This window comes from Pagrus pagrus (assembly GCF_965226575.1).
Source record: "Pagrus pagrus genome assembly, chromosome: 10".
Classification (NCBI taxonomy): domain Eukaryota; kingdom Metazoa; phylum Chordata; class Actinopteri; order Spariformes; family Sparidae; genus Pagrus; species Pagrus pagrus.
The window spans coordinates 23,548,909-23,562,325 of record NC_140194.1 but is presented as its reverse complement, the minus strand read 5'-3'; the positions used below and the strand labels follow the sequence as shown (position 1 = coordinate 23,562,325).

Sequence of the window (13,417 nt, the reverse complement as noted above, 5' to 3'; positions counted from 1 at the left end):
TAAGTATATAATTCCACATGTGTTAATTCATAGTTTTGATGCCTTCAGTGTGAATCTACAATTTTCATAGTCATGAAAATAAAGAAAACTCTTTGAATGAGAAGGTGTGTCCAAACTTTTGGTCTGTACTGTATATATATTATATATGTAGTATATTCTTCAAGAACATTGGAAATTCAGCGAGGACCTAGACACACAATGACAGACAGGCAAGTGTTAACAGCTTGGGAAGCAAGAGTCAGTTAAATCAAAGAATGTCGTATTCAGCATCAGTAATGCTGATCAAATTTTAGAGATGTTCATGAAATAAAAAAAACAACTTTATTTTAATCCATGACATTTTAAGTGCTATACAATTTCTACTATCAAAACAATTGAAGATATCATGAGTGAAGTAAACACATGTAGAAATCAAATGAATTGATTTCTACATTTTTTGGTGAAGTATTTTGAAAGAGAATACCTTAGGTAAGCAAAAACTGGCCAAAGTAACTGAAACCCGAAACAACAGATGTATTTAGGTGCAACACCGGTTTCTGCTTTCATCTGCCTTGACCACATTTGGCTTGCTTTCCAATTTTAACTCTGCCATGTCAGCAAACCCCCTTTTCAATATAAGCAGTCCTGGAGGAAATGAGAGTGGGGACAGAAGACCTGTGAGTTTGTGCTTAACTAAAGGTAAGACTTTGCCCAGCTCTGCTTAAGACAATTTGAATGTTTTCTTCTTTTAAGTTATGTTAATGGAAAAAATTGTTGAGTGAATCTGTGTTTTTACATCTAATCTCCATATAACAAAACACTTTTTTGAACAGGATTGGTGAATACTGTTGACAGAGAAGGGGTCAGGTAATGGCAAATTTGAATTTGAATTTTTCTCTATAAGCATTCAAGACAAGGCAAAATACCTGTATTCACTGAAAGTCCACAGTTATTCATGTACTAAACTATATGTTAGTATACGTTCTCACTACCAGTTAGGAGTAAGAAAGACTTTGAATAACCCACCTTTAACAAAACATATACATAGTGTCATAGTGCATATGTCTACTATTTGAAAATATGTCAACTTCAAGTGCTGTTTAAATACATGAATTTAAAACATTGGCCTAACATGGCAATTCTATGTCACTGTGTAACAGACGTAAGCCGCAACCATGAGTACGGACGCCGAGATGGCCATTTATGGCAAAGCTGCCATCTACCTCCGTAAGCCAGAGAAGGAGAGAATTGAGGCTCAAAACAAACCTTTTGATGCCAAAGCTGCCTGCTACGTTGCTGATGCTAAGGAGCTGTACGTGAAGGGAGCAATCATCAAGAAAGACGGTAACAAAGTCACCGTCAAAGTCCTGGATACTGAGGAGGTTGGTATCATAAATTCAGTGTCAACTAAGATTAAATATGATCAGTTCTCAATGTGACATATGTCCTGTTTCAGGAAAGGGTAGCTAAAGAAGAGGACGTCACTCCAATGAACCCTCCCAAGTACGACAAAATTGAGGACATGGCCATGATGACCCATCTCAATGAAGCCTCTGTCCTGTATAACCTCAAAGAGCGTTATGCAGCATGGATGATCTACGTAAGACAGTCTGCCAAATAAGAAAAAGAGAAAAATTGAAAAATGGCATTTTTAAAACAGTTAATTGTTGATTCTCTATGATCACTTTTAGACCTACTCTGGACTCTTCTGTGCCACTGTGAACCCCTACAAGTGGCTCCCAGTGTACGATATGGAAGTTGTAAATGCCTACAGAGGCAAGAAGCGTATGGAGGCTCCTCCCCACATCTTCTCAGTCTCTGACAATGCTTATCAGAACATGCTTACTGGTAAGTCAATAATATAACAAAGTAGTATTTATCAGTATATGAAGTTTCTGTTGCAGGAAAACCTACTTAAGTCCTTTCTTTTTCATTTAACAGATAGGGAGAACCAGTCTGTCTTGATCACGTAAGTAACACATTTGATGACTTTGTGAAAGATAATCAAATATATTGATCAAGTAATTATAAGTCTGTCTCTATACCTAGTGGAGAATCTGGTGCCGGAAAGACTGTGAACACCAAGCGTGTCATCCAGTACTTTGCAACAATCTCAGTTGCAGGTGGAGAGAAGAAGAAGGAATCCAAGATGGGAGTATGTTACTGCATGACGATTACAATTCAGTGTTCCTTGAAAACTGATTATTTTGCCGGTCATTTTCTGACATCAATTCTAAACCTTGATTATAGGGCTCTCTGGAGGATCAGATTATTGCAGCCAATCCTCTGCTGGAGGCCTATGGTAATGCCAAAACTGTGAGGAATGACAACTCTTCTCGTTTCGTAAGTATGGAGGGATTTCTACACATGAAAGAGGTCTTTTTAAACATGATTAGGTGTCGGTTGAAAATGTCTTTGTTCCAAACAGGGTAAATTCATCAGGATCCATTTCCGCACAACTGGCAAACTGTCCAGTGCTGATATTGAGACATGTAAGTGACAATTCTCTTAATACATACAAATGATTGGGATTGACCTTTGGCCAGGCTTTAACTTATGAACAACTTTTATAGATCTGCTGGAGAAGTCTAGAGTGACATTCCAGCTTCCCGATGAAAGAGGCTACCACATCTTCTACCAGATGATGACCAACCACAAACCTGAGTTGATCGGTAAACAGTTGTGGTGCACAATCTTAAACCTACTTACAGTTTTCATCCGGAACAATCTAATAAGCTTGTCATCTCTTTTTGATGTGCAGAGATGTCACTCATTACAACCAACCCCTACGACTTCCCCATGTGCAGCCAGGGTCAGATTACTGTGGCCAGCATTGATGACAAAGTTGAGCTGGAAGCCACTGATGTGAGTGATCGCTTTAAAATACCTAAATATTTTGTTTGTGAAATGCAATATCAAAACGGCTCTTCTCTTCTCTTCCCTTCTCTTCTCTCTAAAAGTATTTTCAAGAGTGATAATGTTTTGTGTGGAAACCTCTTTTGAAAACAGAACGCTATTGATATCCTGGGCTTCACTGGTGAAGAGAAGATGAGCATCTACAAGATGACTGGTGCTGTGCTCCACCATGGTAACATGAAGTTCAAGCAGAAGCAGCGTGAGGAGCAGGCTGAGCCTGATGGCACAGAGGGTGAGTATTAACTGTCAACACAAAGTGAAAAGCTTAGGAACAACAGCACAAAACATCTTAATCAGACTAGTTTCTGTTAGATTATAATGGAAAATTACAGTCACATACTAAATGAATTGACGTTAAATCACTGAACTGTTTTCAGATGCTGACAAGGTTGCTTACTTGCTGGGTCTGAACTCTGCTGACATGCTGAAGGCTCTGTGCTATCCCAGAGTAAAGGTCGGAAATGAGTTTGTCACCAAGGGACAGACTGTACCTCAGGTAACTGAGATACACCGGTATCATTTTTTGTTTTGCATTGAGTAGTAGTCCACTGTTGGTTCATGGCACCAGATGCACTCGTTTTGATTAGTTCCTTGTATCTTAACAAATAGCTCAAAGTAGAATATTAAACTTTTAAGGTTTGATTCTTTTACCTAATTCGTCTCTTTAAAGGAAATTCAAAATAACAGTAATCCATCATTAAAAAAACCCAAAACGGCTGACCGACTTGAATCATTTCATATTCATTGTTTTTATTCAGGTGAACAACTCAGTGCCTGCCCTGGCCAAGTCTATCTATGAGAGGATGTTCTTGTGGATGGTCATCCGTATCAACCAGATGTTGGACACTAAACAGCCAAGACAGTACTTCATTGGTGTCCTGGATATTGCTGGCTTTGAAATCTTTGATGTAAGCGTCATTTCCAACAGTTCAACAGCCAATGATTTTAATGACAGAACCATTCTTATTGCCTGCAAGGTATTATGCTGAAACTTTGTACCCTCACAGTACAACAGCATGGAGCAGCTGTGCATCAACTTCACCAATGAGAAGCTGCAACAGTTCTTCAACCACCACATGTTTGTCCTGGAGCAAGAGGAGTACAAGAAGGAGGGTATTATCTGGGAGTTCATTGACTTTGGCATGGACTTGGCTGCCTGCATTGAGCTGATTGAGAAGGTAATCATTTAAACATTTTGTGATTCTAATTGTTTTTAATTTGACTTGATATATTATTTAATGACATATTTCTTCACACTTTTTAAAGCCCATGGGTATCTTCTCCATCCTTGAAGAGGAGTGCATGTTCCCCAAGTCCACAGACACATCCTTCAAGAACAAGCTGTATGACCAGCATCTTGGCAAAAACAGAGCTTTTGAGAAGCCAAAGCCAGCAAAGGGCAAGGCTGAGGCCCACTTCTCACTGGTGCACTACGCTGGTACCGTGGACTACAACATCTCTGGCTGGCTGGACAAGAACAAGGACCCACTGAATGAGTCTGTTATGCAGCTGTACCAGAAGTCCTCAGTTAAGCTGCTGCCGGTTCTGTATCCTCCAGTTGTTGAGGGTATGATCCTAACAACAGTATACTCTTAAAGGATGTTTTCATGTACATTTTATGTCTCTTTCAAACAAAACATGTCTACATAAAATTGTCAACAGAGACCGGTGGTGCCAAGAAGGGAGGCAAGAAGAAGGGTGGTTCCATGCAGACTGTGTCTTCACAGTTCAGGGTAAGGTTTAACATTGCAAACTTGGCTGTAAAATCATATCTAAGCCGTATACTGAACCGTACAATTGTGACATTTCACAACAAGTATTATCATTTTGGATCTATAGGAGAACTTGGGCAAGCTGATGACTAACTTGAGGAGCACCCATCCTCACTTTGTGCGCTGCCTGATTCCCAATGAGTCAAAGACTCCAGGTACACAGACAACATAATCTCAATAGATTCTGTGAGGTGTGGTTTTGTAGTACTGCTAATGTTTACTTCATGTTGTGCTGCTTTAACAAAGACACTATTCATTCAAAGAAGTAATTGGGAAATGTCTTTTCTACAGGTCTGATGGAGAACTTCCTGGTCATCCACCAGCTCAGGTGTAACGGTGTGCTGGAGGGTATCAGAATCTGCAGGAAAGGTTTCCCCAGCAGAATCCTCTATGCTGACTTCAAGCAGAGGTAACAATTGTTATTTTAATATGATGTAAATACCCACTGCTGTTTTGTTTTTTCCACACTAACCATTAACCTCTGATAAAAAGGTACAAGGTGCTGAATGCCAGTGTCATCCCTGAGGGCCAGTTCATTGATAACAAGAAGGCTTCAGAGAAGCTGCTTGGATCAATTGATGTTGATCATGACCAGTACAGATTTGGACACACCAAGGTAACCGCCCTGATTGTTTTCTTAAAAATAATTATGCTGGGAAATAACACCATGGGCCAAAGAACAAGTAAAGGATCCAATGAAATAGTGCCAGTGTGCAGCCATGGAAGACCATTACATTTAGCATTGTTGTTCTTAAAACGAGGGACTGAGATGCAAAATTTCTTCTGCCCTTGATTCTTATTATTGCTCACCTATTCCAAGTATGGGAGAAAATACTCTTGCTCCACCTAAATAATTCAGTCAGATTTTCACCAAATACATTTATAATATGGATGACTCTGCAAAGCTGCTATCAGCCATTTAGCATAATTGGCTTCCAATGTTTACAGCATTTTGATAAAGATCTGAGATCCTGAGAGCTGTATCAAACCAAAATTGTTTCTTCATAAAACTAAGGCAGATGATTGCATGGGGTGTGCGCTCACTCTGTCCTTTCTAGTTTAATGTTTGGTATAAAGTGTGCAGACATAAATTAAAATTCTTAATTTTGTTGTTCAGGTGTTCTTCAAGGCCGGTCTGCTGGGTACCCTTGAGGAGATGAGAGATGACAAGTTGGCAGCTTTAGTCACAATGACTCAGGCTCTCTGCCGTGCTTACCTCATGAGAAAGGCGTTTGTTCAGATGACGGCGAGGAGGCATGTTAATACAGCTTATTTTGAGTGCACACTGGGAACATCAATAATGAAAATGTACTTTGTCTATAATAGCAACTTCTTGTCCACAGGGACGCCGTCTTTACCATCCAGTACAACGTCCGCTCATTCATGAATGTGAAACACTGGCCATGGATGAAGGTGTATTACAAGATCAAGCCTCTGCTGAAGAGTGCTGAAACTGAGAAGGAGCTGCAACAGATGAAGGAGAACTATGAGAAGATGCAGTCAGACTTGGCTACTGCCCTGGCCAAGAAGAAGGAACTGGAGGAGAAGATGGTGTCCCTGCTGCAAGAGAAGAATGACCTGCAGCTGCACGTTGCATCTGTAAGTACCCATCAACAGAGAGTTGTGCTTTTCCATGTTTTCAGTGTTAAATGCTAACATCTATTTTCCTCATACAAACTAGGAATCAGAGAATCTGACAGATGCTGAGGAGAGATGTGAGGGACTTATCAAGAGCAAGATCCAGCTGGAGGCCAAACTCAAAGAGACAACTGAGAGACTGGAAGATGAAGAGGAAATCAATGCTGAGCTCACTGCCAAGAAGAGAAAGCTGGAGGATGAATGCTCTGAGCTCAAGAAGGATATTGATGACCTGGAGCTTACCTTGGCCAAAGTGGAGAAGGAGAAACATGCCACTGAGAACAAGGTTGGTAAATATCAATATGTTTAGCATATCAAGTAACATTTAAAGATTACCATGTAATAACAACATATTTCTTGCAATCTTAGGTGAAGAACCTGACTGAGGAGATGGCCTCTCAGGATGAGAGCATTGCTAAGCTGACCAAGGAAAAGAAAGCCCTTCAGGAGGCTCATCAGCAGACTCTTGATGACCTGCAAGCTGAGGAAGACAAAGTCAACACTCTGACCAAGGCCAAGACCAAGCTTGAGCAGCAAGTGGATGATGTAAGTTTACAAACTCACTTGGATTGCTGAAGCAAAATTTGCCTTGAACGTGATGATGTAAAACTTGTGTTATTGTTTAGCTTGAGGGTTCTCTGGAGCAAGAGAAGAAGCTGCGTATGGACCTTGAGAGAGCCAAGAGGAAGCTGGAGGGTGATCTGAAACTGGCCCAGGAATCCATCATGGATCTTGAGAATGACAAGCAGCAGTCTGATGAGAAACTGAAAAAGTAACAATGCTTTTGAATTTGTAAAACAACCACTCTTTTTAAAGTAATGGTCAGGATATGAACTCATACTATGTGCTTTATTTATTATTCAACAGGAAGGACTTTGAAGTCAGTCAGCTCCTTAGCAAGATTGAGGATGAGCAGTCAATGGGTGCTCAGCTTCAGAAGAAGATCAAGGAGCTTCAGGTGACACATTTTGTTACATGAAAGAATACTGCATACATTTCCCATCTTTTGTATTAAACTTGAAAGTTTACTAAAAGTAAAAAAATCCTACATTCAATAGGCTCGTATTGAGGAGCTGGAAGAAGAGATTGAGGCTGAGCGTGCTGCTCGTGCCAAGGTTGAGAAGCAGAGAGCTGACCTCTCCAGGGAACTTGAGGAGATCAGTGAGAGGCTAGAGGAGGCCGGTGGTGCCACTGCCGCTCAGATTGAGATGAACAAGAAGCGTGAGGCTGAGTTCCAGAAGCTCCGTCGTGATCTGGAGGAGTCCACTCTGCAGCATGAAGCCACTGCTGCTGCTCTGCGCAAGAAGCAGGCTGACAGCGTTGCTGAGCTGGGAGAGCAGATCGACAACCTCCAGCGTGTCAAGCAGAAGCTTGAGAAGGAGAAGAGTGAATACAAGATGGAGATTGATGACCTCGCCAGTAACATGGAGGCTGTTGCTAAAGCAAAGGTGCGCAATACATTAAATGGCATTTAAAAACCATAATTAGTATAATAAATGAAGTAAATAATATAAATCTGATTGCTGATGTGCTCTCTTTTTTCTTTACCAGGGAAACCTTGAAAAGATATGCCGTACTCTTGAGGACCAACTGAGTGAACTGAAGACCAAGAATGATGAAAATGTCCGTCAGAACAGTGACATGAGTGGACAGAAAGCACGTCTCCTGACAGAAAATGGTATTTATAAGTTGTCAGAGAATTATCTGTTGTGTATTATTGAGAAACGGGACACATACTAATCTGTATCATGACATCTTTCCCACAAGGTGAGTTCAGCCGTCAAATTGAAGAGAAAGAAGCTCTTGTCTCCCAGCTGACCAGAGGCAAACAGGCCTTCACACAGCAGATTGAGGAGCTGAAGAGACAGACTGAAGAGGAGGTTAAGGTAAGAAATCATCAATTGCACTGATAAACTTCATGTGTTATTTAGACATTTTGCACACTGGATATTGTTTCTTACACCAGGCCAAGAATGCTCTTGCCCATGGACTGCAATCAGCCCGCCATGACTGTGATCTGCTGAGGGAGCAGTTTGAGGAGGAGCAGGAGGCCAAGGCTGAGCTGCAGCGTGGAATGTCCAAGGCCAACAGTGAGGTAGCTCAGTGGAGAACTAAGTATGAAACTGATGCTATCCAGCGCACTGAGGAGCTTGAGGAATCCAAGTGAGTAACAAACGAACTATAAAGACATTAAAGATTGCATTAAAGACTGCTTTCATATATTCATCAAGATTCTGGACATGTGTAATTATTTCTAATTCATACATGCAAAAACATCTGTAAAATAATTTATTATTAAGTTTTTTATTGAGAGACGTCCACACCTATTTCAAACAGGAAGAAGCTGGCCCAGCGTCTCCAGGAGGCTGAGGAGCAGATTGAGGCAGTGAATTCCAAGTGTGCTTCTCTTGAGAAGACCAAACAGAGGCTTCAGAGTGAGGTGGAGGACCTCATGATTGATGTGGAGAGGGCCAATGGATTGGCTGCTAACCTGGACAAGAAGCAGAGGAACTTTGACAAGGTAGCAACTTTTACATTACGTCATGTGGCCGAACAAAAACAATGGTTTACATATTTATTTATCTTTATATTGCTGCATAAACTGAACTGTATTCATTGTGCTATTCAGGTGTTGGCTGAGTGGAAACAGAAGTATGAGGAGGGTCAGGCAGAGCTTGAGGGATCTCAGAAAGAGGCCCGCTCTCTTGGCACTGAGCTGTTCAAGATGAAGAACTCTTATGAGGAAGCTCTGGATCAACTGGAGACCATGAAGCGTGAAAACAAGAACCTGCAGCGTGAGTTCAATCACATTATACAAGTTATAATGTATTCAACACATGTTTATGTGTTGTAATGAAGCATTTATGTTCAACATTTTGAGGCTTAACAATATCAAACTTGCATCTCTCTGCAGAGGAGATCTCAGATCTGACTGAACAGATTGGTGAGACTGGTAAGAGCATCCATGAGCTGGAGAAGGCCAAGAAGCAGGTGGAGACAGAGAAGTCTGAGATCCAGACAGCTCTTGAAGAGGCTGAGGTACATTTCTTCTTCTTCTTGGAAAAAAAAAAAAAGATCCTGTGAAAAAAAACAAAAACGTAAATTCGATTCGAGATTAATATTTAATTATTTTTCATAATTAGGGAACTCTGGAACATGAAGAGTCCAAGATCCTGCGTGTCCAGCTGGAGCTCAACCAGATTAAGGGTGAGGTGGACAGGAAGCTGGCAGAGAAAGATGAAGAGATGGAGCAGATCAAGAGGAACAGTCAGAGGGTGACTGACTCCATGCAGAGCACTCTGGATTCTGAGGTCAGGAGCAGGAACGATGCCCTGAGAATCAAGAAGAAGATGGAGGGAGACCTGAATGAGATGGAGATTCAGTTGAGCCACGCCAATCGCCAGGCCTCTGAGTCCCAGAAGCAGCTGAGGAATGTGCAGGCACAGCTGAAGGTATTTTAAGACATACAGTTGTTGTACAGACTATGGTCAGTGCACCTACATTTTGGCATCCATGTAAATATATTTGCTGATATTATTTCACCAGGATGCCCAACTGCACCTTGATGACGCTGTCAGAGCCCAGGAAGACGTCAAGGAACAAGCTGCACTGGTGGAGCGCAGAAACGGTCTCATGGTGGCTGAAATTGAGGAACTTAGAGTGGCTCTGGAACAGACGGAGAGAAGCCGCAAAATTGCTGAGCAAGAGCTGGTGGACGCCAGTGAGCGTGTTGGACTTCTGCACTCTCAGGTGAATGAACACATTTCACATCATTTCTTCAATTATTCAAAATCCACCCAGTGTTTAAACAACATGGGAAAATCAAACATGTGATCACTTAATGTACTTAATATTATTTCTCTTTAGAACACAAGCCTTATGAACAGCAAGAAGAAGCTTGAGACTGATCTGGTCCAGATCCAGAGTGAAGTGGATGACACTGTTCAGGAAGCAAGGAATGCAGAGGACAAGGCCAAGAAGGCCATCACTGATGTAGGTTTACATTTTCTTTGTTCTCCTTTTATCCAACTAAAATGTGCTTTTCCAATACATTTCCAATTTACATTTTATATCGTCTCCTCTAGGCTGCTATGATGGCTGAGGAGCTGAAGAAGGAGCAGGACACTAGCGCTCACCTGGAGAGGATGAAGAAGAACCTTGAGGTTGCTGTTAAGGATCTGCAGCATCGCCTGGATGAGGCAGAGAACCTGGCCATGAAGGGTGGCAAGAAGCAGCTCCAGAAACTTGAGTCCAGGGTAAGAAAATTCTGTCAAGATTTGTACAGTCAAACTAATGTAGGAAAACATATTCATCCTTAATATTATATACATGTTTGGTTTTGTGAAGGTGCGCGAGCTGGAGACAGAGGTTGAGGGTGAGCAGAGACGTGGAGCAGATGCTGTTAAGGGTGTCCGCAAATATGAGAGGAGGGTGAAGGAGCTCACCTATCAGGTACACTGACACTGACAATTAGCATGTTCAAGTCCAGATAATTAACAATAAAAGCATGGTGACATGTAAATTTACTCTCCTTTTCAATTAATTTTCACAGACTGAGGAGGACAAGAAAAATGTTACCAGGCTGCAGGATCTGGTTGACAAGCTGCAGCTCAAGGTGAAGGCCTACAAGAGGCAGGCTGAGGAAGCGGTAAGGATGACACATCAATTTAAAATAAAAAATTGATTTGAAAAAAAATTTCAAGTTCATACAAAAAACCTTGCTCTTTGCACATATTCATTTAGGTAAAATTAAAGGACAGGGAGCAGGGAATTTGGGATATTGTTTTTTTTTTGTTGCACTACTTAACTATAATAATAACACATGATTTAGAGTAACTAAAACTGATACTCAAACTAAGAATATCAAGGAAAACTGATAATTTGGTTAACTAATAAGATACTGTAATATACTATTACATATTGTTCAATTACGATTGGAAAAATAGACAGCTATCATGCACAATAGCTGTAGCAAGCAATCCATTAAAATTGTGTGACTTTGTTGTTATATGGCAGTCATGATCACGAAGTACATCTAATATACTTTAAAATATATACCTTTAAACAATGTATATTGTATTTCAGGAGGAGCAGGCCAACGTCCATCTGTCCAAGTGCAGAAAGGTCCAGAACGAGCTGGAGGAGGCTGAGGAGCGCGCTGACATTGCAGAGTCCCAGGTCAACAAAATGAGAGCTAAGAGCCGTGACTCCGGCAAGGTAAATATACAATTCTGTGTAGCCAAAAACAAATTAAATTCATATTCAAATGTCGAATGTTGACAGTTGCTGTGTAAAGTTGACAGAAATTAACCAGATTTAACCAAATTTTGTGTGTTTTTAGGGAAAAGAGGCAGCGGAGTAAAGCAATGGCTGATCAGGTGTTTTCTAATCATATAATATGATGTGAAATATGCCTTAAAAATAAACATTTACTTGTCGCTCTTAAATTGCTGTCTGCCTGCTCTCTTTCATCTTATTGTGTCCCCAAGACCTGAAAAACGGAATGGATGTGTGGCTTAATCTGAGTTCTCCTGGATTCCATGGATTTACATTTGTATTTAAAATTTGATCTTGGCCTTTACAGTAAACTGCCTCAAACTGCCAGCACACACCAGCACATAAGGTTATTCATTAACTGCCCTACTCTTCATGTGTGCCAAATTTGGGTGGTCTCACTGTATATACTGCCAGCCATACTGAATCATGGCAAAGAGGAAGAAAAATCATCAAATTCTGCAATTAATTAACAAATGATTTTTTGTCATGTCATGTGGAAGCTTAAAGAGCAAGATTTTCCACACTAAATTAGCTAAATCTATACTAAAATGATCATGGTCAATATTTGCCTGTGGATCAATGGTGTTTATCTTGCTGGTAATAAAATCTTTTGAACTCATGCTCACTACTGATTCTTATCACAGTGGCTAGCTAGCTAATTAGCAGTGGTATATTCATGTCAACCAAGGTTACTTATTCACACATTGTAATAGTGTTGATGCATCACCGTCTCACCTTTTTTTGGATGAGGAACAATCATTCTTGAAGTTGCTGACTGAGGCAAGAAAAGCTTCTGATGATGATGATGATGATGATGATGACAAAATGTAATAGATTCGTAAGGAGAACTAAATACTGAATACAAATAGGGCACTTATTCAGTCCAAGAATTGCTCGCCCGGAAAAACATGCCAAAAAAAGTTTTCGGAGTTCCTGGGTTTACCTCCTGGTTATGCAGCCCACTAAATATGCGTAGGAGTTTGTCCCACTGGCCCTACCTGAGAGTTCCTGCTCTGTCGCTTTTCTAGGCTTGAGGAAAGTTTTACAAACCTCCATGGATAAAAATTCATAACAGAGAGAGTCATAACTGACCTTGTTTGCAGTTCAACGTGTCCTGCCAAGAGTTTTACAGATGTCTATTTTGAAATGGTCTATGGGGAAAATGCTTTTTTGGCCTCAGGGGAATTTTTTGCTGCAATCCAGCCATTGGTCATTGGGCAAAATTGGTTGCAAGGCTGGGCGACACTATTGTGCCAAGGTCTTAATCATAAAATTATGCGAAATGAAATACACATGACGTCAGGTCACTGTGAAGAACTGCAGATGGGGGCAGTAAGTGTTTTCTACAGGGAGAAGTTGTGCTGTTTACAGCTGTGCCACCTACTCAAATTGGGAAAAGAAAAGAGCTACTTACGAGTCCTAAAAGTAGTGACACATAAAGGCGAGATGTTTAAAAAAACATGAAATACCTCTGTCTAAAGTCTGGAGGAGCGGAGTCTAGACTACGCTCATGTATGCAGTGACCACTTAGTGAAAGGTAAGGCTACAATCATTTTGCTACTTAACTTTATATATCTGGCTCCCGATGTCGTTGACCCAGCCACACACAAAATAGTTATAAGCCTCAAGACCCTTGTATGACCTCATTTGGCTAGACTAATTTGTGATATCGATCACCTCCATGCCAGGCAAATCAGTCAAACCGTGGGAAAAATCACTTTTCGGTAGAGTGTAGGGATCATATCCAATGTGTCAAGAAATGTTCTGATGATACCTGCTGCGTGCAGGGCCATCTTCAGGCTTTAGCGTATTCACTTTCCTCCAACCGATGTTTT

The 13,417-nt window shown here is 40.9% G+C and overlaps 1 protein-coding gene across 1 annotated transcript; it reads left to right on the top strand.

The window, feature by feature from the left end:
- The first annotated feature begins 826 nt into the window (after window positions 1-826).
- Window positions 827-11,752, top strand: LOC311263749 (myosin heavy chain, fast skeletal muscle-like). The gene is made up of 40 exons (XM_084364021.1): window positions 827-846; window positions 1,140-1,361; window positions 1,436-1,579; window positions 1,671-1,827; window positions 1,921-1,948; window positions 2,029-2,134; window positions 2,230-2,322; window positions 2,408-2,471; window positions 2,553-2,651; window positions 2,741-2,844; window positions 2,989-3,127; window positions 3,273-3,391; window positions 3,654-3,803; window positions 3,903-4,073; window positions 4,162-4,462; window positions 4,558-4,628; window positions 4,735-4,822; window positions 4,959-5,076; window positions 5,160-5,283; window positions 5,785-5,921; window positions 6,011-6,266; window positions 6,349-6,591; window positions 6,675-6,851; window positions 6,932-7,077; window positions 7,173-7,263; window positions 7,364-7,753; window positions 7,857-7,983; window positions 8,073-8,191; window positions 8,272-8,468; window positions 8,643-8,826; window positions 8,935-9,100; window positions 9,220-9,344; window positions 9,449-9,757; window positions 9,852-10,055; window positions 10,173-10,298; window positions 10,391-10,561; window positions 10,653-10,757; window positions 10,858-10,953; window positions 11,391-11,522; window positions 11,647-11,752. Exons 2-40 carry the CDS (start codon window positions 1,155-1,157, stop codon window positions 11,665-11,667), a joined length of 5,805 nt encoding a protein of 1,934 aa, XP_084220147.1. The 5' UTR covers window positions 827-846; window positions 1,140-1,154; the 3' UTR covers window positions 11,668-11,752.
- The last annotated feature ends 1,665 nt before the right edge of the window (window positions 11,753-13,417 follow it).